At 49.8% G+C, this 24,689-nt stretch overlaps 1 protein-coding gene across 16 annotated transcripts in view; it reads left to right on the top strand.

The window, feature by feature from the left end:
- The window catches only part of Fam53a (family with sequence similarity 53, member A), a 40,804-nt gene extending 16,480 nt beyond the window's left edge, over nucleotides 1-24,324 (top strand). For 12 of the 16 annotated variants that reach the window (XM_063273161.1, XM_063273156.1, XM_063273157.1 and 9 more), the window contains 4 exons: nucleotides 6,042-6,274; nucleotides 11,155-11,209; nucleotides 13,819-14,582; nucleotides 23,801-24,319. In XM_063273161.1, coding sequence (XP_063129231.1) covers nucleotides 6,197-6,274; nucleotides 11,155-11,209; nucleotides 13,819-14,582; nucleotides 23,801-24,112 — 1,209 coding nt within the window. In that variant the 5' untranslated portion in view covers nucleotides 6,042-6,196 and the 3' untranslated portion in view covers nucleotides 24,113-24,319. Of the gene's footprint in view, nucleotides 1-6,041; nucleotides 6,275-11,154; nucleotides 11,210-13,818; nucleotides 14,583-16,243; nucleotides 16,432-18,002 lie in introns of those variants that run through there. The other 4 variants (XM_039091984.2, XM_063273163.1, XM_063273164.1 and 1 more) reach the window with 3 other exon arrangements.
- Nucleotides 24,325-24,689: the final 365 nt, after the last annotated feature.

Below are 24,689 nucleotides of genomic sequence, written 5' to 3' on the forward strand. Positions count from 1 at the left end.
AGGCAGTGTGGTGTTGAGAATAGGTTCCTGAAAATGTTTAGAGGGAGCTGGCAAGATGGCTCAGTGGGTAAAGACACCTTCCAGCTTGATAACCCAAGTTCAAGCACCAGAACTCAGTGTGAAAAGAGAGAACCAACTCCTGCAAGTTGGTCTTTGATCTCTACAAGTGCTGTGCAAACATACAAAATAAATACATTAAAACTTTATTTTATGTATGTGAGTGCTTTGCCTCTGTGTGTGTGTATGTGTTTATGTATGTACTACATGTATTCATGATGTCTGAGGAGGCATCCACTAGAACTGAAGTTCCAGATGGCTGTAAGCTGCTAGTGTGAGTTCTAGGAACTGAACCCAGGTCCTCTCCAAGAGTAACAAGTGCTCTTAACTGATAAATAATTTCTCCAGCTCCAAAATAAATAGGTAAATAAGTAAATGTTTAAACATTTTTTAAGAATGTTCATAGCCAGACATGGTGGCACATGCCTATAAATCCCAGCACTTGGGAGGCAGAAGCAGGTGGATCTTTGTGAGCTCAAGGCCAGCCTACACTCAGTCTATAGGGTAAGTTTCAGGCCAGTCAGGGGTGCACAGTGATCCTGCCTTATAAATAAATAAATAAATAAATAAATAAATAAATAAAGTACACTGAGTCTTCAGGAAGGGTCGCATGGGCTAGTACAGTGGAGCTGGTGGCTAATGATGTAGGGGGTGGGGCCACTGGGATAAAGTGAGGATCCTAGAAGTCTGCAGCTTCTCACTGCTCATGTGAATCAGTCCCAGGTCCAGAGCTGAGGGACACAGTGTATCTGTGGGGAAGTCCTTTTCAGGTTCAGACACACACAGTTGCATGGGCTTTGAACCTGCACCATATATTTTACCCATGGTAAGATAAACTATGACTTGTAACAGTTTAACAGACTATCCCCAATTTGTTTTTTTTTTGGTTCTTTTTTTCGGAGCTGGGGACCGAACCCAGGGCCTTGCGCTTCCTAGGGAAGCGCTCTACCACTGAGCTAAATCCCCAGCCCTGACTATCCCCAATTTGTATGTGGAAGTCTTAACCCCGAGACCTCAGACTTGTGAACTAAGTTTAGAAACGGGGTCATTTTCCATCTGGCTAGTTAAGTCGTGCTGGTGTGGGATGGGCTCATTCTAAATGACTGGAATGTCCTGAGCAAAGTGGGACGTTGGACACAGAGAGAGATGTGGGGACGTGGAGATTGTGAGCCAGAATCCTGAGCACTTTCACAGAGCCTAGGGAGCCTGTTCAACAAGGGCGGGGCTTACCGCAGCACTGATTTGTGGTCATGCAGCGTGCAGTCCAGTCCATGTGAGAAACTGCATCCCACAGACAAACAATAGAGAACCTACCTCGATGCTTGGGGGGGGGTAGTTCGAGGTAATGAGGTCTCTGCCATTGGTGGGGTTGAGTTGGTGGGCACTCCTGCCTTTTGTGGAGCACCTGCTCAGCGTGTGCCGGTCTTGGGGAGCTGGCATGGCCATAGTTTGGGACAGAGAAGATGGGCTAGGATGAGGATTTTGCTCTGTATCCCGTACCCTGGAAGGATGACTGAAAGAGCCCTACCGTCACCTGCCGAGGCCAGGTCCAGGGTGCTACATGGGCCAAAGGACAGCCTTAGGAGTCAGCAGTTGCCAGGTCAAGCTGCTGGGAGCTGGGTAGAGGGTCATCTAAGCCACAGGCTTACTTGCAAAACAGTTTTGGCGAGTGTATTGTAGAGGGAAAGGAAGTGAGGGGACTGTACCCTGTCCTTCGTGGCGTGTTCACTCTACCTAGGAGTGACATTAGGGAGCAGTGTGTGTGGGACTGGGTTATTTCCCCGAGTGCCTGAGTTTGCAAGTCCTTTGTCATCAGCTCTCATCAGAGCACCTGCTGCCTCTGTCCTGGGCAGGGCTGGTCAGTTCCATCATCTGAGCCGGGTTTCTCTGATTCGGCTGTGTCTTCCCCATGTCTGCCTTGGTAAAGTCTTAGCCTTTGCCCCCCTCTTCTCTTGCTTACCTGCCAGTCTTGCTTAACACCAGAGAGGCTTCTCTGATTGCCCCTCTAAATAGGCCTTTTGAGCTATATCTCATTTTGTGCATTCAGGTTCCTGTAGGGGGAGACTCACTTGGCATTGTGGGAAGTGACCTTATCTTTTAGCACCTGGCTAGTCCACTCCACATGTATGCTGCAGTTTGTTTTGCAATGGTGGGGATGGAGCTCAGAGCCTTGAGCACCTAGGGACAGGTGCTGCCGCCCAGCCACACCCTAATTCCATGAGCTGCTTCTGAGTTGCCATATCCTTGTGACCTGTGCGGCACACACGCCTTCCTCAGCAGTTACCAGCAACCTCTTTGTTCCACGTTTTAAACATCTGTGATTATGACAAGGTGACATTCTGTACATATCCATTCCCCTATTATGCAGCACGCAGAACTTCCAAATATCCATACCTTGCCTCACACCAGGTCACTGATAAATAGAAAATAATGCTAGTAATATGCTGTCATCTAGCAACAGTTAGTCAGGCTGTGGATGTTGTCTCTTTGAGGACCATTGTTGTACATTTGTGCCCTTTGGCCTGGGTGGGGCCTTGCTATGCTCTTTCCTGACCCAGCATTTATTTTAAAAATTCCCTGGGGGGGATTTTATTTTTGTTTTATGTGTAGTAGTGTTTTGCTGGCAATATTTCTGTGCACACATGTGTGCATTGCTTATAGAGGCTGAAAGAGAGCATTGGATCCTCTGGGACTGGAGTTTAGAGAAGGTCATGAGCTGCCCTGTGAGTTCTAGGCGTTGAATCCGGGGCCTCTGGAAGAGCAGTCAATGTTCTGAACTCCTGAGACATCTTTCTAGCCAGAGGTACTGCTTCTAAAGAATCGGTCAGTTACTTTGATGTTTGCCTCACTGGGCTCCCCTGACATTTCCTCCTGATTAAATTGAGGTTCTGAGTTTTTGTAAGGAGCGCCCCCCTGTGGGCTGTGAACTCCTTCCTGTCCCCTTAAGAGTCTTGTGTCTGTATGTCCTGGCACTGGCTATAGTCACTTTGCTCCTGTGGTTCAGGCTAGTTTTGTTATTTTTTCCTTTGTAATTAAGTGTCTTGTGAGAAGATAGTTGGAGACTTCACATTCTATTGACCTTTGAAATTCACAGATGATCCCCAATGGAGATTTGTTATGTGGGATAGCTGTAAAATGGCAGGTTTTTAATTTTTTTTTCTGTTATTGTACCTCTGTTGGTAGTTGTCACTGTGTTATATAGGGAAGAATTTGACTTATGTTGACTGAATATTGATTCATTCAGGTAGATTTGGGACTTCTGCTTCATTCTGTGGATTGGATTAAAAAAAACTTTTTTTTTTTTTAAAACTTGCATTATACTTCTGTGGCTTTTCTATGTTGATGTGTGTGTTTTGTGTGATGAGGTTACAACAAGGTGTGTGAGGACTGGAGAGAAGGCTGGGGGGTTAAGAACAGTGGCTGCAGCTGGGCGGTGGTGGCAGCCGTGCAGTGGAGGCAGCCGTGCAGTGGAGGCAGCCGTGCAGTGGAGGATGCAGCACACACCTTTATCCCAGCCCTTGGGTGGAAGAGACAGGTTGGGTCTCCGTGAGTTGGAGCCACTGTGGTCCACAGATTTGAGCTCCAGGACAGCCAGGGCTACATAGAGAAACCCTGTCTTAGACCAGTGGCTCCCATTCCAGAGGAACTGGGTTCAATTCCCTGTGCTCGCATGACATCTAACAGCTGTAACTCCAGGTCCAGGGGATCTGACAGTTTCTGGCCTCGGTGGACACTGCATGCATGTAGTGCACAGGCATGCATGTAGTGCACAGGCATGCATGCAGGCAAAACATCCTCATACATACAATAAAATTAAATCTTAAAAAGGCACAACGAGGTGTTTGAGAGTCTCTTTGGTGGCATGTGGGCCAGGAGGGGCCACTTGCTGTCATTACTCTTCCTGGCAGAAGACCCTGCAAAGCCCTTGCCCTGTTAGGGCCTGACTCAGAGATTGGGATTTGGGGGCTTTCAGTCTAGGTGAGCAGTGAGGCCAGGCTGCCCGTGGCCCTGTGTCCCGGCTGGCTCTGCCAAGCTTATGGATGACCAGTACTTCTCCTATGACATGGCTTGTTAGGTCCTTTTATTTGAAAGAAAGAAAAGCAGACAGGCTGGCCCTGCTCTGGCTGCTGCCCCTCTCTGGTGTAAGTTGGATATGGTGTTCACTGTGCTGGGGTTGTGTTTACTTAACGCTGTTGCCTTCAGGTGTGGTGGGTGGGATTTCAGGTCAGATGGACTAAACAGGAATAGTACGTGAGTGGTGTGTTATCCTCCTGGCCGAGAACGGCCCCATGTGTTGATGGCATCTTTTATTGAACTTAGCTCACATATGTGCTGGGTACCTGCTTCCTGCGTCCGCTAATGGAAACTCATGACAGGCTCTAAGCTAGCCAGTGTGTGCTCAGTATGCTGTTGGTGACATGTGGCCCTGATCCCCGTGCTTGCTACATGCCAGCCTTGCCCTGTTCAGTCACACGCTGGCTTTTGAGCCTCATGTTTCAAAGTCGCAGGAAGTATTTGTTGTTTCTTTTTTTTTTTAAATGATTTATTTATTTTTGTATATGAGTACACTGTTGCTGTCTTCAGACACACCAGAAGAGGGCATCGGATCCCATTACAGATGGTTGTGAGCCACCATGTGGTTGCTGGGAATTGAACTCAGGACCTCTGGAAGAGCAGTTGGTTCTATTAATGGATGAGCTATCTCTCCAGCCTGTATTTGTTGTTTCTGTTGACAGAATGTATATGTATTTTCAAGAATGAAAAGTTGGTGTTTGACCTTATTTGAGATCTTTTTAATATCTGTAAAAATATCCCTATGATTTTCTTCTTCTGTTACAGAGCCCTAGGCTTGGGTGCATTTTGTTTGCCAGCATGACCCCTACCAGGCTTGTGATGTTTCTTCTAACAGGTGTGGGTGTTGTGGGTCATACCCAATGATCTTGGGGCAAACACTCCCAGGGTTGCTCTCCTTTGGAGAGCCTTACTGGGCCGGCCAGGTCTTCTTTTTGCATTCTAAGCAAGCGCTCAACACTGAGCTCCACTTCCGGCTCTATGTGTTGTTATCCCAATTTGCCATGTTTCCCACCCTGTGTTTTGGGTACTTTTTCTTTCTGATCTGGTAGCCCTTGGCTGCTCACACACCTGCAGTGAGACACTGAGTAGGAGCTCCCACGTGCACAGTAGGATGACACCTGCAGAGGGCACTCCTTGCACGGTCTTAGATGCTTACTTCCAGGACTGAAAAGCTAAGAGCTGCTGGCCTCCCTTTTCATCATTACCACGGCAGTCCTGATCTCTTGCCTCAGCCTGAACCTGGTGTAGTAGAGTTCTGTGCTTGCCTCTGGCATCCCACCCTTCATCTTTTGTAAAGAGAATCCCAGTTTCAAGGGCTGGAGTTAGGGGGCAGTTTGGTCAACTGCAAGAGCTAGCTGGCCTCTGTGGTATGGGGCCCAGTAACTTACCGCTGGTGCTCTCACTGGATATAGCTGTTGTTTCCCTTCTCATGTTCATTACCCGTTAGGGACAGAGCCTGCCACTTGCTTCTTCAGGAGAGGCCTCAGAGGCTGGTTCTAATAAGCACCTTACTGGTCTTCTCTAGAGCCGTGCTTCTCACCTTGCTGATGCCGTGACCCATTACAGTTCCTTATCTTGTGGTGACCCCCAACCATAACATTATTTTCATTGCTACTTCGTAACTAATTTTGCTACTGTTGTGATTAATAATGTAAATTTCTGTGTTTTCTGATGGTTTTAGGTGACCCCCATGAAAAGGTTGTTCGACCCCAAAGGGGTTGTGACCCACAGAATGAGAACCACTACTCTAGAAGATATTACTAGAGGTTTCAGGAAGGAACATAGTTATCTTGGAATTAGGAAGGCAGTTGTCAAGGAGGGATATTAGGAACATTTTATTTTACACAGGATGTTGTATATATAGAAATATGGACTGAAGTGAATAGTCATGTGGCAATTTCTCTTTACAGTGACAAAGCCCTGAAGAGTCTGCAAATGGGTCAGCATCTTTAAGTCAGAGCTATAACCCTGAGCTTTGGCTCAGACCTGATGGCTTGAGCCTGCTGATGTCCAGGCTTCTGGAAATCCAGTGCCCATAGATGTGGACTAAGGAAGAGCCCCGACCATGGTCACTCTCATCACGGAGAAGCTGCAGAACCAGAGTTTGGATGACCTTACCCGAAGGGCCTGTGAGGCTGTCCCGGTGAGTCAGCTTGGGGGTCAGAGCCGTAGGCGTGAAGAGCACTCTGTAGCGAGGAGGGTGGAGGCAGAGCTGAGCTAGGGGCACTGCACAGAAGCCAGTGTCTGTAATGATCATCACCAAACCAAATCAACGTCTAATACAAAGCTGACCTACACAGACTTCTGTGGCCTGCTTACCAGGTCGGCCACAGTAAGTAAGCCATCCTGTGATCCTGCTACCCCTTTCCAGGAACTGGGCTCAAGATTTCAACACAGATACGTTCACCTGCTTTAGCTTTAGGGGGTGGGTCTTTTTATTCTTTATTCTTACTGTGAACCAATTATTTATTTATTTTGTTAATTTATAATTAGTTTATCAGGTATATTGTTATGTGACAGGGTTTTACAGTGTAACCATGGCTGGTATGGAACTAACCGTGCAGACCAGGCTGGATTTGAACTCACAGAGATCCACCTGCCTTTGCCTCCTGAGTGCTGGGATATAGGCATGTGCTATCACATCCGGTGGTTACCTATTTTTAATGTTTAATATTTGTAACTTGTTACTTCTCACCAGATTCACTTTAATGTTTTGTCTCTGTGCCATGACTTGAAGCTAACACAGATACACTCTGAGTACTGCTAGCGATTCCAGAAACAAGCAGAGAAACCATGCAGACAGCTGGGACACTTTTCTTAAGGTCTTGTGTGATGATGTTGCCCAAGCTGGGCAGTGTTCATGCCCAGACTGCAGGCACAAGTCATTCTATATTTGGGTGTTTTTTCTTCCCAATACATTTTTCATAAAATTTGCTCTTAGAAAAGTAGATTTACTTTTTCAAGCTATCCTAAACATAACTAACAGTTTTCTTGGTTTTTCCCGGGACAAGGCTTCTTTGCGTAGTCTTGGCTGTTCTAGACCTTGCTCTATGGACCAGACTGGCCTTGAATTCCTGCCTCTGCCTCCTGAGTGCTGGGATTAAAGGTGTGTGTCACCACCATCCAGTGACAGTTTTCTAATAACAAAACTGAATATCAGTTTTAAAAGTAAAATTTCAAAGAATTAAATTTTAATAAAAAAGTCATTAAACATTCTGTGCCTCCATTGCTATGGCCGTGATGCTAGTCTGGTTGTTTGTGCCGCCAGCTCGAGCCCCACGTGCTGGATGGGTACAACTGGTAGTGGCAACAGTTCTCGTACTTGGGCTCCCAGAATGGTTCAGCTTTTGAATCCCAAGGCAGCTGAGTTAGAGCATTCCTTATGCAAGGACCTCCTCCAGTCTTGGGGCTTTGCTGGGGACAGTGGCTGATGTCTGACATCGTGGACTCTCATTATGGCCTCACGATGTGTGCCTGGTCCTGTGCCTCTGTCCTTCTCTAAAGCCAGTGTCCTCTAGTCCTCCCCTGATTCAGCAGGGTTGGCTCTTCCAATCTCTGCTTCTGTGTGGATTTTATGTGGTCACATGGGCTCCTCTCTTCCCAACTTTCACACCCGGAACCTGAGACACCCAGTTTTTCCTAGTTTGCCTTTTTGTATTCGAAGGATAGTGAACAATCCAGCTGTTACAGAAGGACCTGGAACAATTCTCACTGCTACCTCAGGGATGGAGTGGCACAGGTGGTTTATGGTCATAGATGGAGGATTGGTGAATACAGTGGACTCGTGTATCGATGGAGTGCCAGAGCCACAGCGAGGCTCTGTGGGATGAGTTGGAGTGTACGTTGAAGTTGGAAGGAGTTGGGGGCAACAAGGAAGGAGCAGTTGACAGGTAGTGGGGCCCAGAGTATCTTCAGACAGGAGGGGACATTGTGAGCTTGGACCTGGAGTTTACGTGTGCGTCTCAGTTGTGCACTGAGGCGTCTGATGCAGTTGGAAAAGTGTTTCTAAACTCCAGAGAGGCAGGGGGAGAGGAGCCAGTGTAGCCGGAGCATGTGGGCAGTGAGGTGTGGGAAGTGCTTTCCTGGCTGAGGACTTCGTGGTGTCACAGAAGGCTATGCCGGTTGGCTTTTGTCAGCTTCACATAGCCCGGACATATCTTGGAGGAAGTCATCTTAATGGAGAAAGTGAAGTTATAGGCATTCGTTCTGACCCACAGTCGACGGGAAGGGCACAGCTCAGTAGAAGTAGTTCTGTCCTGTAAGACAGCAGGCTGAACAAGCTGTGCAGAACAGGCCAGTAAGCAGCATTCCTCTGTGGCTTCTGCTTTAGTTCCTGCCTCCAGGTTTCTGCCTTGGTTTCTCTCCATGGACCGTGACTCAGGATGTGTAAGCCGTCAAACCCTTTCTTCCCCAGGTTGCTTTTAGTCATGGCATTTTGTCACAGCAGAGACCCCAAGACACATGCCTTGGTCCTGGGAGTTGACTCTTAGGTACCAAAGGCTTGAAGCAGAAGGACCATGATTCAGATGAGGGTAGAAGTCCCCTCTAGCTGTGGAAGAGGATAATGAGGCCAGGGGAAGCAGAGAGAGACGCCAGCCAAGACCACCGTTAGTGTTGGTCCAGGAAAGAATAAAAGGCTGAGTTAGATGCCAGTGGAAGAGGAGAGAGGACCCTGCGAGATGGCTGAGCGGGGACAAGGCACGGAGCATGCTACTCTCTAGATGGTTGTAGCACAGCTGATTGGTGCCTGTGTGTTCCCAGCCATGTCTGTCATAAGACTCTGCTATCTCAGCACATCTACTTTCTTATCTCCTAAGGAGGCTCAGCAGTTGCCGCCATGTCTCAAGGCCCTAGGATGTGGTACGACATAGAGAAAGCCTTGCAAATGGATGCACTCAGCACTCTGCTCTCTTGTGCTACACCCACTGTCCTGAGTATGTGCGCCTGTGTCCTTGGGCTGGTCACCTGCTCATCTCATCTCTCACCCAGCCAAAGCCTTGTAGATACCTGCTGTGAAGTGTCTGTCTGTGCTGTGCCAGTGCTGTCCAGTCCTTGAATGTGTGATATACTCAGTACATCTTGTTAGATACAGGGCCACAGCTCCTCAAATTTTCTAGGAGCCATTTCTGTTGGCGAAGAAAAGCCTGGAGCCTGTTGTGGTCTCATGGTGGATGCATTCTTTTTTTTTAAGATTTATTTATTTTATTTTATATAAGTACACTGTAGCTGTCTTCAGACACACCAGAAGAGGGCATCAGATCTCATTACAGATGGCTGTGAGCCACCATGTGGTTGCTGGGATTTGAACTCAGGACCTCTGGAAGAGCAGTCAGTGCTCTTAACCGCTGAGCCATCTCTCCAGCGTAGTGGATGTACTGTTATGCACACTAGGGATGTAGGCCTAGGGGAGCAGGGCTATTAAAACAGTGCAGGTGCTTACTTGCTCTCGGGAAGTGGTTGGACCTCAGCAGGAGGATTGCAGGCAGGAGTGGCTGTCGGCCTGATGGAAAAGCAATATTCTGGCCCACAGCTGGGGCACTTGCAGGTCTTTGAAAGGTGTGGGCAGCTCACTGAGTATGCCTGGCGGGCGGGTGGCGTAAGAGCTCCTGAGCATGTGCAGTGTCTGTAAAGCAGCTTTCTCTTCCCATCGAGCCTGAGGTTGTCCAGTGCCCACAGAGCCCAAGCTGGTGGTGTTTACCACCCCGATTCAGCCATTAGGGGAAGCATTGTCCACTGCAGAGGAAGACCTGCCTGTCTGTAGGCAGCCTGCATGCTGTTAAGGGCTGCCCTTTTCTGAGTCTCAAACCCAACTTTTAATTTGCTCTTTGTTTGTTTGTTTGTTTGTTCGTTCGTTCGTTCATTCATTCATTCATTCATTCATTCATTCATTTTCTGTAATGGAGTTACCTGGCTTTGAACTTGCTATGTAGCCAAACTCTGGTCCTTCTGTTTCCATCTGTGGAGTCCCAGGTGATGGATTACAGGCATGTGCCACTCTACTTATCTCGTTTATTGATTGGTTGGTTGGTTGAACAGGGTCTTGCTGAGTAGCTCAAGTTAGTCTGTGGAACTTGGAGTATTCCTCTCTGGCCTCTTTGAATGTTGGGATTATAAATGTGTACCAGACACCTGGCTTTCTCTGTGGGAAGCAACAGTAGTTCCCCAGCATTTCCGGTGCAGTTGCTATGGCATTTCCTGCTAAGTTCTGAGACTGCCAGTAGCTTATCTGCCTTCCTGGAGGCGGGTCACCCTGCTGTCTGGTCTTGCCAGGACTGACCACCAGACTAGGGCTTGGGTCCTGTACATGGACGAGCAGTAAAGGGCTCTTTGGTTTTGGCTCAGCCTTTTTTCTTCTTCTAATTTTGCATGAGTATTTTGCCTGAATGTATGAGCACTGTGTACCTGGTGCTCAAGGAGGCCAGGAGAGGGCTCCGGAGCCCCTGGACACGTGGTGCTGGGAATTGAACTGGGATCTTCTGAACCATCAGCCGATGCTCGGAACTGCTGACCCATCTCCCCAGCCCTCAGGTCTTTCTGAGAAGTAACTGTGGTGAGGTTTGAAAGACCGTTAGCCCAGATCATCCAAAGCAAAGGCCAGAGCTCAAGAGCAACACGAGGACGGCTGCAGTGGCTCAGGATGATGTCCGTTTGTTTAGCCAGATTTTGTTAGGTTTAAAAAAAACTTGTTCTGGGCCAGTAACATGGCTCAGTGGGTAAAGGCATTTGTTGCCAAGCCCGACAGCTTGTGTTTGGTCACATGGTGGAAGGAAATAACTGATTCCCATAAGTTGTTTCTCGTTTTAACATGTTCACTGTAACATATGCACAACCCACCCCTCTGTACCACCCCACACAAAACAAATGCTTTTTTTTAAATGTTAATTATTTTTAAGAAAAGTATTTTCCAGAGATCAGTACTTTCAATTTTAAACACCAGTGGCGGTGTTAGGGAGAAATAGCATTACTGTGGTAAACTCTTGAGTTTTCACCTGAGTACTGAGACTTCTCTTTTGTCACTTTTAGTATTCTGCTGAGAAACTGGACAAAAGTGGCCATTTGTTCCCTTTGGAGATTGGCGGTAAGTGTCTCAGAAGCCCAGGGAGGGTCTTACAAGGCTGGAGTGGCAGATGATGGAGCACGGTGTCATTGGGCCTCTGGCCAGGGGGTCTTGGAGCTGGACTGAGTGAGATAGTCCGAGAAGGTTCAGGGAGGCCGTTGTGTGACCTACATGCGGGGCAGGAAGAGCTGAGCCACCACCCTCCCTGCTCACAGCCAGGAGTCAGAACTGCTCTCTGAGCAGGACGAGCCAGGGCCAAGGCTCGGAGGAGCCTCTGCTTTTGTTGCAGGTAGTGATGTGGGGGGAGCTGAGGACTGTGCACCTTCTGTGTGAGACAGGGGTCTACTTTGTGGCTTCCTTCACCTGTTAGAGAAAGGGTGGCCAGGGGGTATGTGGTTCTGGCTGCCGTTCTGCTATACACCCTGGCTGAATGAGTGCCCCCACTCACTTCCTGACACATTGCTCTCCTCTCTAGCAGTTAGACAGGATAGTGGTCCCTGAGTGTGGGGATAAATCCAAACAAAGACCTTAGGGTTGGGCTCACCCTGTGTTGATCTTGACAGTTGGAACGAACACCTTACATGGTAGAACCACGTCAGGCTCACCTTGTTCACTACCAGATTTCTAAAGTATTGCCAACTTTTTTCACAAATAGAAGTGAAAGGTGAGGTCTCCATCTGGTTCCCACCTCACCTGGCTTGCACCTTCTCTCTCCTGGCCTGCATAGGAGGCCACATTAAGTACCTCAGTCCCTGCTCAGAGTTCTGAGGGCTCGTTTGCATTCCCTTCTTCCCTGCTCCCCTCAGTCTCTTGTCTTACCTTCGTGCTGTCTCAGGTCACCCCAGGGCCTGTGATGTATCTTTCCCCAGAGGTGACCTTGGCTGTTTCCTATTGGTCTCTGTGGTTTGTACTCCAGTGTCTCTTACCTTGTTGGTGGTTGGAGGCAGCAGGGAGAAGCTGAGTGACCTATTGGATGCCCTCCCATTAAGAGTGTCAGAGCATCTTCTGGTTAGGTCATGGGATATTTGAGCTTTACAGCTGGGCTGACTGCATTTGAAGTCACCCACATACCTGACTTTGCACTTCTGTGAGGAAGGGCTAGAGTGGGTGCCTGCCCTTACAGCCAACAGGAGGAACAGGAGGTTGGGTCATGGCAGCTCTGAAAAGCTCACGCAGGGTCTGGGTACCAAGTCCTGAGTGGTCAAGCTGACCAGAGGGGAGCTAGACTAGGCTGGACAGGTATGTGGAGAGCTGTCATATAGGCTATGCCCCGGGGAAAGTAGATTTGTATTGACTCCTAGGGTGTTGGGTCTTGTGAGCTGTTGTGAGCTATGGTCTGGCTCAGATGTCTTAAGGATTCCTGATCTTCCTTAACGGATTCGATGGTAGAGGCAGAGAACCCTACCCCTTATGCTGCTCTCCTGTGATGTCTCGGGCACATGGTTTTACAGGATGACGAGCCACCAAGGCACATTGCCAGCACCCTGCTGGAGGGCCGAAGTAGAGGGTTGAGGATGTCAGAGAGGTCTCTGTCCCAGTCCACTGTCCAGCAGGCAGATGTCCAAGCCACGTCTTGTTTTGTTTTGTTTGAGACCGGAATTTGCTGCGCATCCCAGATACAAAGTAAAACTCAAGGGCTCATTAATCCTGCAGTTGCCTCACAGGTACTAGGATCACAGGGGCGAGCCTCTACCCAGGTTAAGCTGGATCCTCTATCTGCAAGAAGGTTTGAGACTGGCTGTCTCCTTGGCTGGTTAAGAAATGAGGCTGGGGGGGTTGGGGATTTAGCTCAGTGGTAGAGCGCTTGCCTAGGAAGTGCAAGGCCCTGGGTTCGGTCCCCAGCTCCGGAAAAAAGAACCAAAAAAAAAAAAAAAAAAAAAAAAAAAAAGAAAAGAAATAAGGCTGGGGCTGGAGAGATGGCTCAGTGACTAAGAGCACTGACTGCTCTTCCAGAGGTCCTGAGTTCAATTCCCAGCAACCACATGGTGGCTCACAACCATCTGTGATGAGATCTGATGCCCTCTTCTGGTGTGTCTGAAGACAGGTACAGTGTATTCATACATAATAAATAAATAAATATTAGAAAGAAAGGAAGGAAGGAAGGAAGAAAGAAAGAAAGAAAGAAAGAAAGAAAGAAAGAAAGAAAGAAAGAAAGAAAGCGAGGCTGTTTCCAGGAAATAGCTTTGGCTCTTGACTGGCAAAGGTCTGTCTGTCTTTAGAGACTGACCAGGGACAGTGGTAGAGCGTTATGATGGCACAGTGTATTAATGAAATGGGATGAGATCAGAATCAGATTGTTTTCAGGAAGTAGGTGGAAAGACAGCTCTTTACGACCATGTGAAGCCAGGTTTGGTGGTGCAGGCCTTTAATCCCAGAACTCAAGAGGCAGAAGCAGGTGGATCTATAACTTGAAGGTTAGCCTGGTCTACAGAGTGAGCGCCATGACAACCAGGGCTACATGGAGAAACTGTCTCAGAAAAGAAAAAAACAACAGGAAGGACCAGGTGAAGTCTGGCCATTGAGATGCCAGTGGCCCATGTGAGCAGATATGTCTGTGGGCCTGGGAAGGGAGGCAGCAGGGTGGTTCCCTATGTTCACCTGTGTCTTTCCACACCTTTGTGTTTCCTTAGTGGATAAAAGTCCCTGGAAGGCCTCACATGGAGGATGGCCCTTTCGAAGCCGGGCAGCCTCAGGCCCCTTCTCAGTGGGCCCACATGGTGTGTCTCATACCGAAGGTCTCAAGTGGCAGCTGGAATCCCCAGGGCCCATGGCTGTGGGCCGCTTCCTGGACCTCCGTGAGAGCACAGGGCCACCCGCAGCTCCACCAACCAAGCGACACTGCCGGTCCCTGTCAGAGCCAGAGGAGCTGGCTCGATGCCGTTCCCCATGGCGCCCTGGTAGCTCCAAGGTGTGGACTCCCATCTCTAAGAGGAGATGCAACAGTGGCGGGAGTGCCACGCTGCAGTGCTGCAGTGGTCTCGGCAACCCTGCACTGCAGGGCAGTCTAGCCCCCGGCCTACCCAGGAAGCCTGTGTCGCCCACCGGCCCTACCTCACCGATGACGCCCCGGCCAGCTTCAGCCAGCAGTGGCTTTGTGGATGGCAGTGAGGGCAGTACGAGCTCAGGTCCACCCTGGCTTTCTACAGGACCCTGCCCATTTTCCTCCAGGCGCCGACTGTCCCTCTCACAAGAGCACCTTGTAGATGCAGGTGCCTGCCTGCCTTCCGCCAGCAGCACCCCCACTTCCACACCTGAGCTAGGCCGGCACCATGGCCTGCTCCGGTGCCGCTCACAGCCTTGTGTGTTGGATGGGAGGAGGGTTCGGCGCAAGCGGAGACGGGAGGAGGATGCCAGGTGGACGCGCCCATCCTTGGACTTTCTGAAAATGACTCGGGTGAGGCCACATCTTTGTTCTTGGGTGCTTAGGAAGCCTATGGTTTGCCTTCTGTTGGTCTTGGAGTGAGGTTGATTGTTGCCAGCAGTCCTATAATCTTACTGACTAGTTTCTTCTGAGCCTAGCGGCCATCGGGTACCTGGGTGTGCAAGCTCTCACACCCTGACACTCCTGGCACATCCTGGAGGTGTTTGGTTTTGAGGGAACGTTTTAGCTGGCGTAGTAGACCACTGTGTCTGGCAGTACCACTGCCTGTCATGTGAATCCCAGAGAGGTGCTGACAGTAGTGGGAGAGGACAATGAGAAAGGCCTCACTGTGGCTGAGTCCCCTCTGATGCATCTGCAGCCTGGGCACGGTTTCTCAGCTCCTCTGTGAGAGCGGGAGTAGGGCCCAGCAACTCTGCTCCCCTCTGGGTTACTAGGGAGGTACAGAAGTAATAGACCCCTCATGCTTTTTTCTCAGAGCCAGGGCCTCACTATGGAGTCTTGACTGGTTTGGAACTCATATAGACCAGACCAGCCTGGCCTTAAAGTCAGAGATTTGCCTGCATCTGCCTCCTGGATGTTGGGATTAAGTCATGGCACCCTGGCAATTCAGGAACTAAGACTGTGGGTATTGGGGAAGGCAGTGTTGTCCTTCTTCTCTGAGTGACTGTCAGTGGCAGTTTCCAGACTCCCTGTTGCCCATCCCTGTCCCTGGGGCTTTTGGCCTGACTTGTCTCCTGTCGGCATTACTGTGGATGCACGTCAGACTCAGCGTTGTGGGTGGGGTCGGGGCTGTCCTGAGCAGAGCTGCTTTAGTGTGCAGACTGGGGACAGTGCAGATAGGTCAGCCTCTGCCACTAGGTTCGGTAGAAGCCTGTCTGGCAGTCCCAATCTTGTGGGAGGTAGCCTGGCTCTGCTGATGCCTGTTGTGCATCCCGCTGATGTGACTGTTGACTCTGTCTGACAGGTTTTCCAGAAGCTTCTTGCTTGCAGCTGTGAGGGTTGAAAGCGCATTCTTTCTGGTATGACTGTAGAGGGCTGATAGAAAGGAAGTGGTGGTGCTTTTAGTGTGGTGTTGACTGTTGGGAAGTTAGCAACAAGTTCTGGATACCCAGGCTTTCCCTGCTAGCCAGTGCTGTGGGTGTGGCTTGTGGCATCACTGTGTCCTCTGTGGTGGTAACAGGACAGCAGCATAGGATGCTGTCAGCAGAGAAGTCCTGGACTTGGGTGCCTTCTGCGGAGGGGATAGCTCGTTACACAGAGGGCTGATGGCCAAGGGCTGCTGCTCTGGAGATGCTGTGAACACTCTGGGTCCTTAGGAGGTAGAGGAAAGTAGCTCTGGCCAGGTGTGCTGGTGCTCGACATTATAGACGGCTCAGTGTGGAGCTGTGGTGCCTGAGGGGCCCCACCTCATCTCTGCTCCATTCTCAGTCCTCCTCCCGAGCAATGGCTGTCACTTGGGTGTTCTCCCTCCCCTCCCTGGTTGTCTGCCTCAGGACTCAATGTCCTCTGTTCCTGACATGGACACTATTCCTGTCAGCCTCCACTTAGCCCCCACATCACATCGTAACCTAAACTCAAAGGTCAGGATTACGTATGGTTAGCTGTTACTGGCTGACAGGGGAGCCCAGCTGATCTGGAAGCATCTGAGCTGTGCTGTCTCTCCATCCCTTCAGGTCATGGGACAGGAAGCTCAGCCGGAGGCTCTGGTCATACTTGGCTGCAGGATCTGCTTCCTGACTCCCTCCCGTGGCTCCTGATCATTGGCATTTATGGGACACATTAGTGTTCTTTATCTATCCAGAGTGGGTGATCTGAAGAGCTGGCGAGGAGACACTGCAATGTCTTTTGGGACCTAGTTTCTGTGAGTGCCATTCATGTAGTCCACACGTAGCACACTGACCTGCTTAAAGGACCGCCTTGTAGTGGCTGCGGTAAGCCCTGCGAACTGAACAGGCACTGGCTGAAGCAGCTGGAATTATGCCGGCAGATGGTGTTGTAGGGACAGGGCCAGTAGGGAAGGAGGCGGGTGAGAATAGCCTTATGGCTTTTGTGCATATGCATTTATTCTTATTTCTGTTTGTATTTATGTGTGGATATGGGTGTTCATGTGAATGGTGCATGTGCAGTCCAGAGGTCAACCTTGGTAATATCATCTACTTCATTTTTTTTGTTTTTGTTTTTTGTTTGAGATGGGGTTTCTCCGTGTATCCCTGGCTGTCCTGGAACTTATTGTGTAGACCAGGCTGGCCTCGAACTCACAGAGATCTACCACCTCTGCCTCCAAAGTGCTGGGATCAAAGGCCCTTGCCTGTCACCATACCTGTCTTCCAGACCATTTTTTATTTTTTCTTTCATTTCATTTTCATTTATATTTTCTTTCATCATTCCTTATTCCTTCAAACTCTCCCCATATACCCCTCCTTGCTCTAGTTTAAATTCTTGACCTCTTTTTGTTATGTGCATATATGTATATGCACACATATTCCTGTAGGTTTTTTTTTAAAGATTTATTTACTATATATGAGTACACTGTAGCTATCTTCAGACACACCAGAAGAGGACATCAGATCCCATTACAGATGGTTGTGAGCCACCATGTGATTGCTGGGAATTGAACTCAGGACCTCTGGAAGAGCAGTCAGTGCTCTTAACCGCTGAGCCACCTCTCCAGCCCTTCCTGTAGTTCTTTGTGTAGGCTTGAGGCCTCGTGGTCTTTGCCTGCTCCACTCTGGCATGCTGTCCCTGGTTAGCTCGTCTAGGCAGTCATGTGGGTGAGACTTTATGCCTTCTGACATAGTGGAAAACACAGTCTAGCAAACTTGCCCATCCTTTGTCTCTTACAGTCTTTCTGCTCCATCTTCCACAGTGTTCCCTGAGTGAGCCTTACGTGAGGGACTTGTTTTGTAAGTGTGTCCATTGGGCTGGGCTCCACAACTCTGTATTTTTGATTGGTTGTGATCCCCATCTTTTGTAGAGAAGTTTCTTGGATGAGGGGCGAGGACTACACTTAGCTGTGGGCATAAGTGCAAATATTTATGATACAGTTGGGGATTATGCTAATTTAGTGACCACTTTTTTCTTTTTAATTGAAACAAGGTTTTTCATTTTCTCTCCAGGACCTGGGCTCACTGGTTTGGCCAGGCCAAGTGACCAGAGGCCCAGGTATCCTCTGTGCCCCCAGTGCTGGGATTACAAGCATGTATCATCATAGACATGTTTCTTTTACATTAGGTACTGGATGCCAAACTCAGGCCCTCATACCCATGTGGCAAGTGTTTTACCGAAGAAGACATCTTCCCAGCCCCCAAGCATTCTTAAGTACCTCCCTCAAAATGACTTTAAACTTTTGTCTAGATTTTGATCGATTAAGATGTCTTGGGCGGAGTCAGTGCGCTGCTCATTAGGGCTGAAACTCTGCTCTCTGCTTGACAGGCACATGCTGTTTCTGACATCGCCATTCTCAGTGCAGACTCTGGGCAGTGCAGCCAGCAGCGCAGAGGCGCAGGCCTGTGGTTTTGTATTGTTGAAGCTTCGTGATCTTTCAAATAAAATAACATCTGAGACTACTAAAAAGCGAAGTAATGAATGTTTGTGCCTCCCTCCCCAGTGATGAGTGACACTTTACAGTGCTTTCTTTAGTTGCCTTTTTAATAAACAGAGTGGCTGGGACCTCACAGGGCCAAACCCTGCGCATAGCTTGGGTCACCTAGTCTAGGCATCTTTGACAGCTGTGGGGTACCAGAGGGGCATGCTCAGTCATCCCTACCCTCTGACTATAGCACTGTTAGAGCTAGAGGCCCTCTGTGAACATCGAGAGCAGGGCTTCCTCTCCCTCACAAGTCTGATTGCATGCAGACTCACAGGCAGAGGAGCCAGCAGGCAGGCTGTCTTCAGATCTGCCACCCATGGGTGACCATGCCCACCCCCCACACTTCCCTCACCTGTCTGTGTGAACCTGCCTCATCATAAATGGCTCCACATTTCTCCTTGCCCTAGCCTCTCTGCTCCCTCTCTGTCCCTGTCAGCTAATGGTCCCCACATCCCCCATTCTTGCCCTCTAGTGTTGACTTCAGAATCGTGGGCTAGGTTTTTGTTGTTGTTTGTTTCACGGTTTAAGATTATTTAGACTGTGTGGTGGTGCAGTTCAATCCCAGCACTTAGGAGGCAGAGGCAGGTGAATCTGAATTCCAGGCCAGCTTGGTCTGCATAGTGAGTTCCAGGCAGCTAGGGTTGGTTACGTAGGGAGAGACCCTGTGTCAAAAGCCAAGGTGGAGGTGGGGAGATGAGTTGTAAGGCATTTCATGTTCTGTAGAGTGAGGTTTCTGAGGGACACCATGGCACCAGTGTGTTAGGTTCAGGAAGCAGCAGCTCGCTCTAGGCCCAACCCTGCATATGAGGCCCGAGTACCCGCCTCCTCCCCTGCCTTTCTTTGCTCATCGCTGCTGGTCTCTCCTGGCTACATCTGACCCGTGTATGGCTACCTGATGCTGTTACCTTGTTCTGAAACAGCTGTCCCACCCAGGAAAGTCCTGTCCCATCGTCTTCCTGCAATAGCCGGTGCTGACTTGTGTACTATGGCTGTGGCTGTGGCTAGGGTGCCAGGCCTGCCTTTCCCCAGTCTTATGGAGCACGGTCTCCAGGGTGGGCAGTTTTCCTGTGTACCTAGAGTGGAGTACTACCCTTATATCCCCTTCAGGCCACTCTCCCGTCTTCCTGAGACCGTGACCAACCTTGTTTTTCTCTTGGAGTAACACTTGCCTGGTGGCTGAGCATCTACTTCTGGGGCGGCCCTTTTGAGTTTCTGGTTTGTTGGCTCTGTTCCGCCCTGTCTCTGTTGCCAGGGTTTTATTCAGTGGTGCTGAGGTGCTGGGGCCTCCCGAGTCCTTCCTGCTCATGGCTGTCGGCTGGTGTCACTCTGCTGTTCAGTGATTACTTTGGAGGGCCATGATGTCTTACCCCTGTGGACACTGCACCTTGTTGGGAGAGGACGGACATCTGGGGTGGGGGTGGGGCTCCTCTCCTTACAGCTGGCTTCCCCCCATGCTTACTCTGACATGCCTTCAGATGCCTTCAGATGCCTCTAGTGTCCCCAGTGTTTGGCAGTGCCCGCCGTTTGCTCCTGTCAGATGGAGACAAGAGTCTACCCCATCTTTGAGATCTGTGGTGTAGACTGGTGTTGGGATTCCTGTGTTCTGGGAAGACTGTTAGTCTCTGCCTGGAGAATGGAGTCTTTGGAGCCTGGCCTTGTGTTTGGGGTACAGATGTTTTCATTTCACTTTTAAGGTGTTCTTAAAACCTTATCCATTTTTGAAATTCTTTTCTGAGAGCAGACCTCTCTTCTTGGACAGAGGTGGGGGTGGACACTGTAGGGTGTCTTTGTCATCTGCCACGGCATGGATGCTCCATGTATCCCTCAGGCCTCTGTAACTTGGGACCAGGCGATCTTTCCCTCCCTGACACTGAGGAAGGCCCTCTTGGATGTGCTCAGATGTCTACTGATATTTCTTGGCCAACCTGGGGTCTTGGCCGGGCACAGACACACACATGGCTCGGCTCTAGGCATGGCTTACTGCACCTGTCTCAGGCTCCAGCTCTACTCGGGTTTGAAGCAGCCTTGCTGGCAGGAGCAGAGCTCGTGAACACAGGCTTAGTGTCTGTATTTGCCAGGCGGCTTTCTCAACACAGAGAGGAAAGCGCTTGGATGCTTGTGGCAGCAGTGTCAGGATAGCTGTAGGATGCTGGTGTTTTAGAATCCCCCTGGCTTCATTGTGGTGAGGTTTGCAGTGGTAACTGGATACAACAGAATATGTCTGTTTCACTCAGCTTGGAAGATTCCTGGCATGGACAGCACCCTGGCTGGCCGACCTGTCTGCCTTCCTTCCTTCCTTTGTTTTTGTGGCAATAGGTGCTAGTGCCTCCCTTGAGACACGGTGGCAGGTCAAGTCATGATAGGTGTGGGCTGATTGACGGTTCTCTCAGGGATGGTAGTTTTGTGTCGGGCTCTTTGCTGGGTAGCAGTTATTTCTCTGTGCATAGAGGAGACGGACAGAGGTTGCTGCTTGCTGCTGAGCTGACCCAGAGGGCACTGGAGTCCAGCGGTGTTTTCTCCACATGTCAGACCATGTGGAAGTCCTGAGGTGAAGGCAGGCTTCTGACTGCAGACCCAGGTAGACCTTCTATGGTTGGGACTACTGGTGCATGCCTAGGGTCTGCTGTCCTGCATTTGGATGTCCCACTGTCCAGCAGGGCCACAAGAAATAAGCTGCAGGCAGAGTCTTCCAGCTGGTACATGACAGTCAAATTCATCTTGGTTTGAGCAAAAAATAAATTATTCCTTATTATTTTGGGGCCAGAACCTAGCTGCTTGTGTCTTTAAGGATTTGCCTTTGGAATATTGCTGCTCACATTGGCTTGTGTCTTTAAGGATTTGCCTTTGGAATATTGCTGCTCACATTGGCTTGTGTCTTTAAGGATTTGCCTTTGGAATATTGCTGCTCACATTGCTTGCTGGGTTTGCTTTGTGTCTTTGAGACCGGGTTTCTATGTGCACCCTCCCAGGTAGCCTAGAAGTTGAGCTCCACACTGCTCTCCTGAGCACTAGACGACAGCCGCATGCATAGCCGAGTGCCATGTGCCTTGCAGAGTCACTGTTCATAGTTGAACAATAAAACCGAAACAGTGCAGTTTGTCTTGTTGAGACAGCTAATTCCTGTACAAACACAGCTCTGAGGAAAACTGTGTTCTCCCTTGGCTTACGTGCTTATACTCATTTGTGATGGGCCTGTTTCCAGGGATCTTCTAGTCAAAAAGTAGATTTTTGCTAAGAGTGGTAGCACGTGTCTGAAACTCCAGCAGTCAGAAAGTAGGAGGAGGAAGATCAGAAGTTCAAGGCCACACTGAGCTACATAGCAAGTTTAAAGCCACCCTGGACTACTTTGTCTGTCCTTACTCCAGACGAATTTGGGATTGGGGGGTGGTGGTGGTTGCTGTTGTGGTTGCTGTTGTTGTTGTTGTTGTTGTTGTGGTTGCTGTTGTGGTTGCTGTTGTGGTTGCTGTTGTTGTTGTTGTTGTTGTTGTTGTGGTTGCTGTTGTGGTTGCTGTTGTGGTTGCTGTTGTGGTTGCTGTTGTGGTTGTTGTTGTGGTTGTTGTTGTGGTTGCTGTTGTGGTTGCTGTTGTGGTTGCTGTTGTGGTTGCTGTTGTGGTTGCTGTTGTGGTTGCTGTTGTGGTTGCTGTTGTGGTTGCTGTTGGTGTTGTTGTTGTGGTTGCTGTTGGTGTTGTTGTTGTGGTTGCTGTTGTGGTTGCTGTTGTGGTTGCTGTTGTGGTTGCTGTTGGTGTTGTTGTTGTGGTTGCTGTTGTTGTTGTTGTTGTTGTGGTTGCTGTTGTGGTTGCTGTTGGTGTTGCTGTTGTGGTTGCTGTTGTGGTTGTTGTTGTGGTTGTTGTTGTGGTTGCTGTTGTGGTTGCTGTTGTGGTTGCTGTTGTGGTTGCTGTTGTGGTTGCTGTTGTGGTTGCTGTTGTTGTTGTTGTTGTTGTTGTTGTTTTGTATCACTGATTAGCTAATGTTCTCAAGGCCAGGGTGGCCTGATAGTCCGTGTCCTGGCGTCTGTGCTACTTTCCCGGTACCAGTGTACCTCCTAGAGTCCCCATGTAGTGGCACATGGAAGAGGGCTGTTTAAAGCAGCCTGGTGGATATTGTGAGGACTTAGACAGGGCTGTGTGAAAGGGACTGAGCACTGCAGAAGGGGACACAAGGTCATACCAGGGACGTGGCAGCGAAGCAAGGCCCAGCCATGTCAAAGGCAGGTATGTGTAGCTCTAACATGTGCATCCCAGGACATGGGTGAGTTCCAAGAGACATGCGCAGTAGTCTGAGGTCATGGGGCAAGTGGACCACGCCACCAGACAGAAGAACTGGTAAGGTTAAGTGAGCCCAAACTCCGTGGACCTCAGGATTGAGAATGGTAGGAGTGGGGCCAACTCCCTGGTAATTCTACCTGCCCTGGATCATGTAACCATGCACCTCCCTGAGAGGGCCATGACAGTCAGGTATTTAATCCCTGACTCACCCCGAGTTAGGTGTGTGCATTCACATTTGCCATTGAGTAAAGCAGTTTGGACAAGCCAGGACAGTCTCATCATCAAGGATCAGAGCAATGGGTCGGCCTCCTAAGGAACAGCACCTGAGTCTCCCAGAGAAGCCAGCTGTCTTACAGCCCTTACATACTCTCACCACTCACTCGGAATCAAACTAGGTTCCACTCCCCACCTTCCACTTCCTGCCTGGCTCATGGATGCTCCAAGGGGAAGTGTGGACCAGGACCTCCACCCCTTTCCAACTCACCTGGGTACTCAGGAGACTGGGAGCCACAGCAGTTGTTCCAGACTCCCCTGTTTCCCACTTGGGAAAACACCGACTGCATTTTGCCTCCCCTGAGCGGTGTGTAGGCAACATTCCAGGCACCCAGCCACAGGCAGAATGCAGCCCTCTGAGTAGGCAAGTCTTTTTCAATAAGCGAGCTCTGGTTTGGAGCAGAGACTGGTAGTTGAGTTCACAGAGGGCATGCGGACAGCACAGCCTCTCAGCTGGCTCTTCTGGCTCTGTGCCTTGGGTGCGCCTTGGGTAGTATATGCTAGAGGCAGTCCAAGATGCTGGCAAGGCTCAGAGTGCATACCTGGACAAGGGTCATTAGAGGCCCCTTGTGTGTTTTTCACTTAGAGGTTTTAGGATGAGAAGGCTCTCCACATATTGTATTTGAGATGAGAGTGGACGGTGGGAGGCAGGGTCGAGGCAGTTAGGTTAGGGATTGAGGAATGAATCTGTGTGTATGTGGGTCTGATAAGTTACAGCTGGCTAACCTGACCTGAAACCTGTTTTGAACCACTGGGTGGTGTTGGAGATGGGGTACATGAGGAGAGGATTCCTGGATAGTCTGTCTACCAAGAGAAAGGCAGGCTCTGAGATGCAGCCTCTCTGAGGTCTCTGGTGTCTGGGGCTTCCCAGGTAGGTGTTAGGCACTTACATACCTGGTGTCTCTGGTCTTGCAGGCACTGTGGGAGCTCTGTGGCCCTGGTTTCTGACGAGGCCAGGAGTGAGATGAGCAGAGTCCAGGAAACAGCTCTTGGGCTGTGAGTGGTGCTTGGTGACTGGGATGGGCTAGACATCGTTGTAGGCAGGCACATATCTTGCATATCACCTCCCAGAAATGCCTTCAGCCCATTTTTTTCTATTGCAGACTTTAAAAAACTCAAAGAGCCTTTGTTCCCTGGACTATGAAGATGATGAGGATGACACCCAGGCGAAGACGGTTGTGTCCTCTCCGTGTAACTCGCAGGGCCTCGTGGGCATCATCACTCCCAGCTCTAGCCCAAGGATTCCCAGGCCTGGCCCTGCCAGCCCCAGTGTCTGGGCTTCAGGGGAGCCAGAGACTAGCACCGGTGAGGGTGGGAGCAGTGGGGAACCCAGTGACTGGGACAGTGCAGGAGAGGAGGGCATTTTCCCGCTGGACCACGGCGACCTGGACTTGGAGCAGATTGAGAACAACTGATTTTGGCTGAGCAGTGGCTGCTGTCTGTCACCTTGGTGCCTGACCAGTGGAAAGAACTTGTGTGTTATTTTGAAAATTGAGGTGTAATTTTGATTCAGTTTTTCCTAAAGAAGTATTTTGCATTTTTATGGCTTCTACAGTTTGGGAGAGCATCTCTATTTTGAAATGGGTTTTTAGAGGGCATTCTATTAAACATGGTTCTACGTACATTCTCCTTTTGTCAGAAGCTTGCTGTGAAAACCGAGTGTGATTTGCTAGACAACCTTGAGGCTGATGGTCTGCAGGCTTCCTGGGGAGGGAGCACAGCCTGAGAGCTCGGGGAGTTCTGCATACTTGTCCTTGCAAGCTGCTGGCTGGAACCACAACACCCACCGCTTTCTGATGGTGAAGTGCTGGCTGGGTTGGGCTGAGTCTTGAGGCTGCTCTTCTGTAGCCTGGTGACTTTAGGCTTCTGGGGCATGAAGTGGCCATTATCAGTCCCCAGGAGTGATGCTTCTAGCAGCATGGCTAGCACCTCTCCAGGGATTTAATCCCTAGGAGGGAACTGAGGGAACAACACCATTATGAGAAAGGGCTT

This window comes from Rattus norvegicus, chromosome 14 (genome assembly GCF_036323735.1).
Source record: "Rattus norvegicus strain BN/NHsdMcwi chromosome 14, GRCr8, whole genome shotgun sequence".
NCBI lineage: Eukaryota > Metazoa > Chordata > Mammalia > Rodentia > Muridae > Rattus > Rattus norvegicus.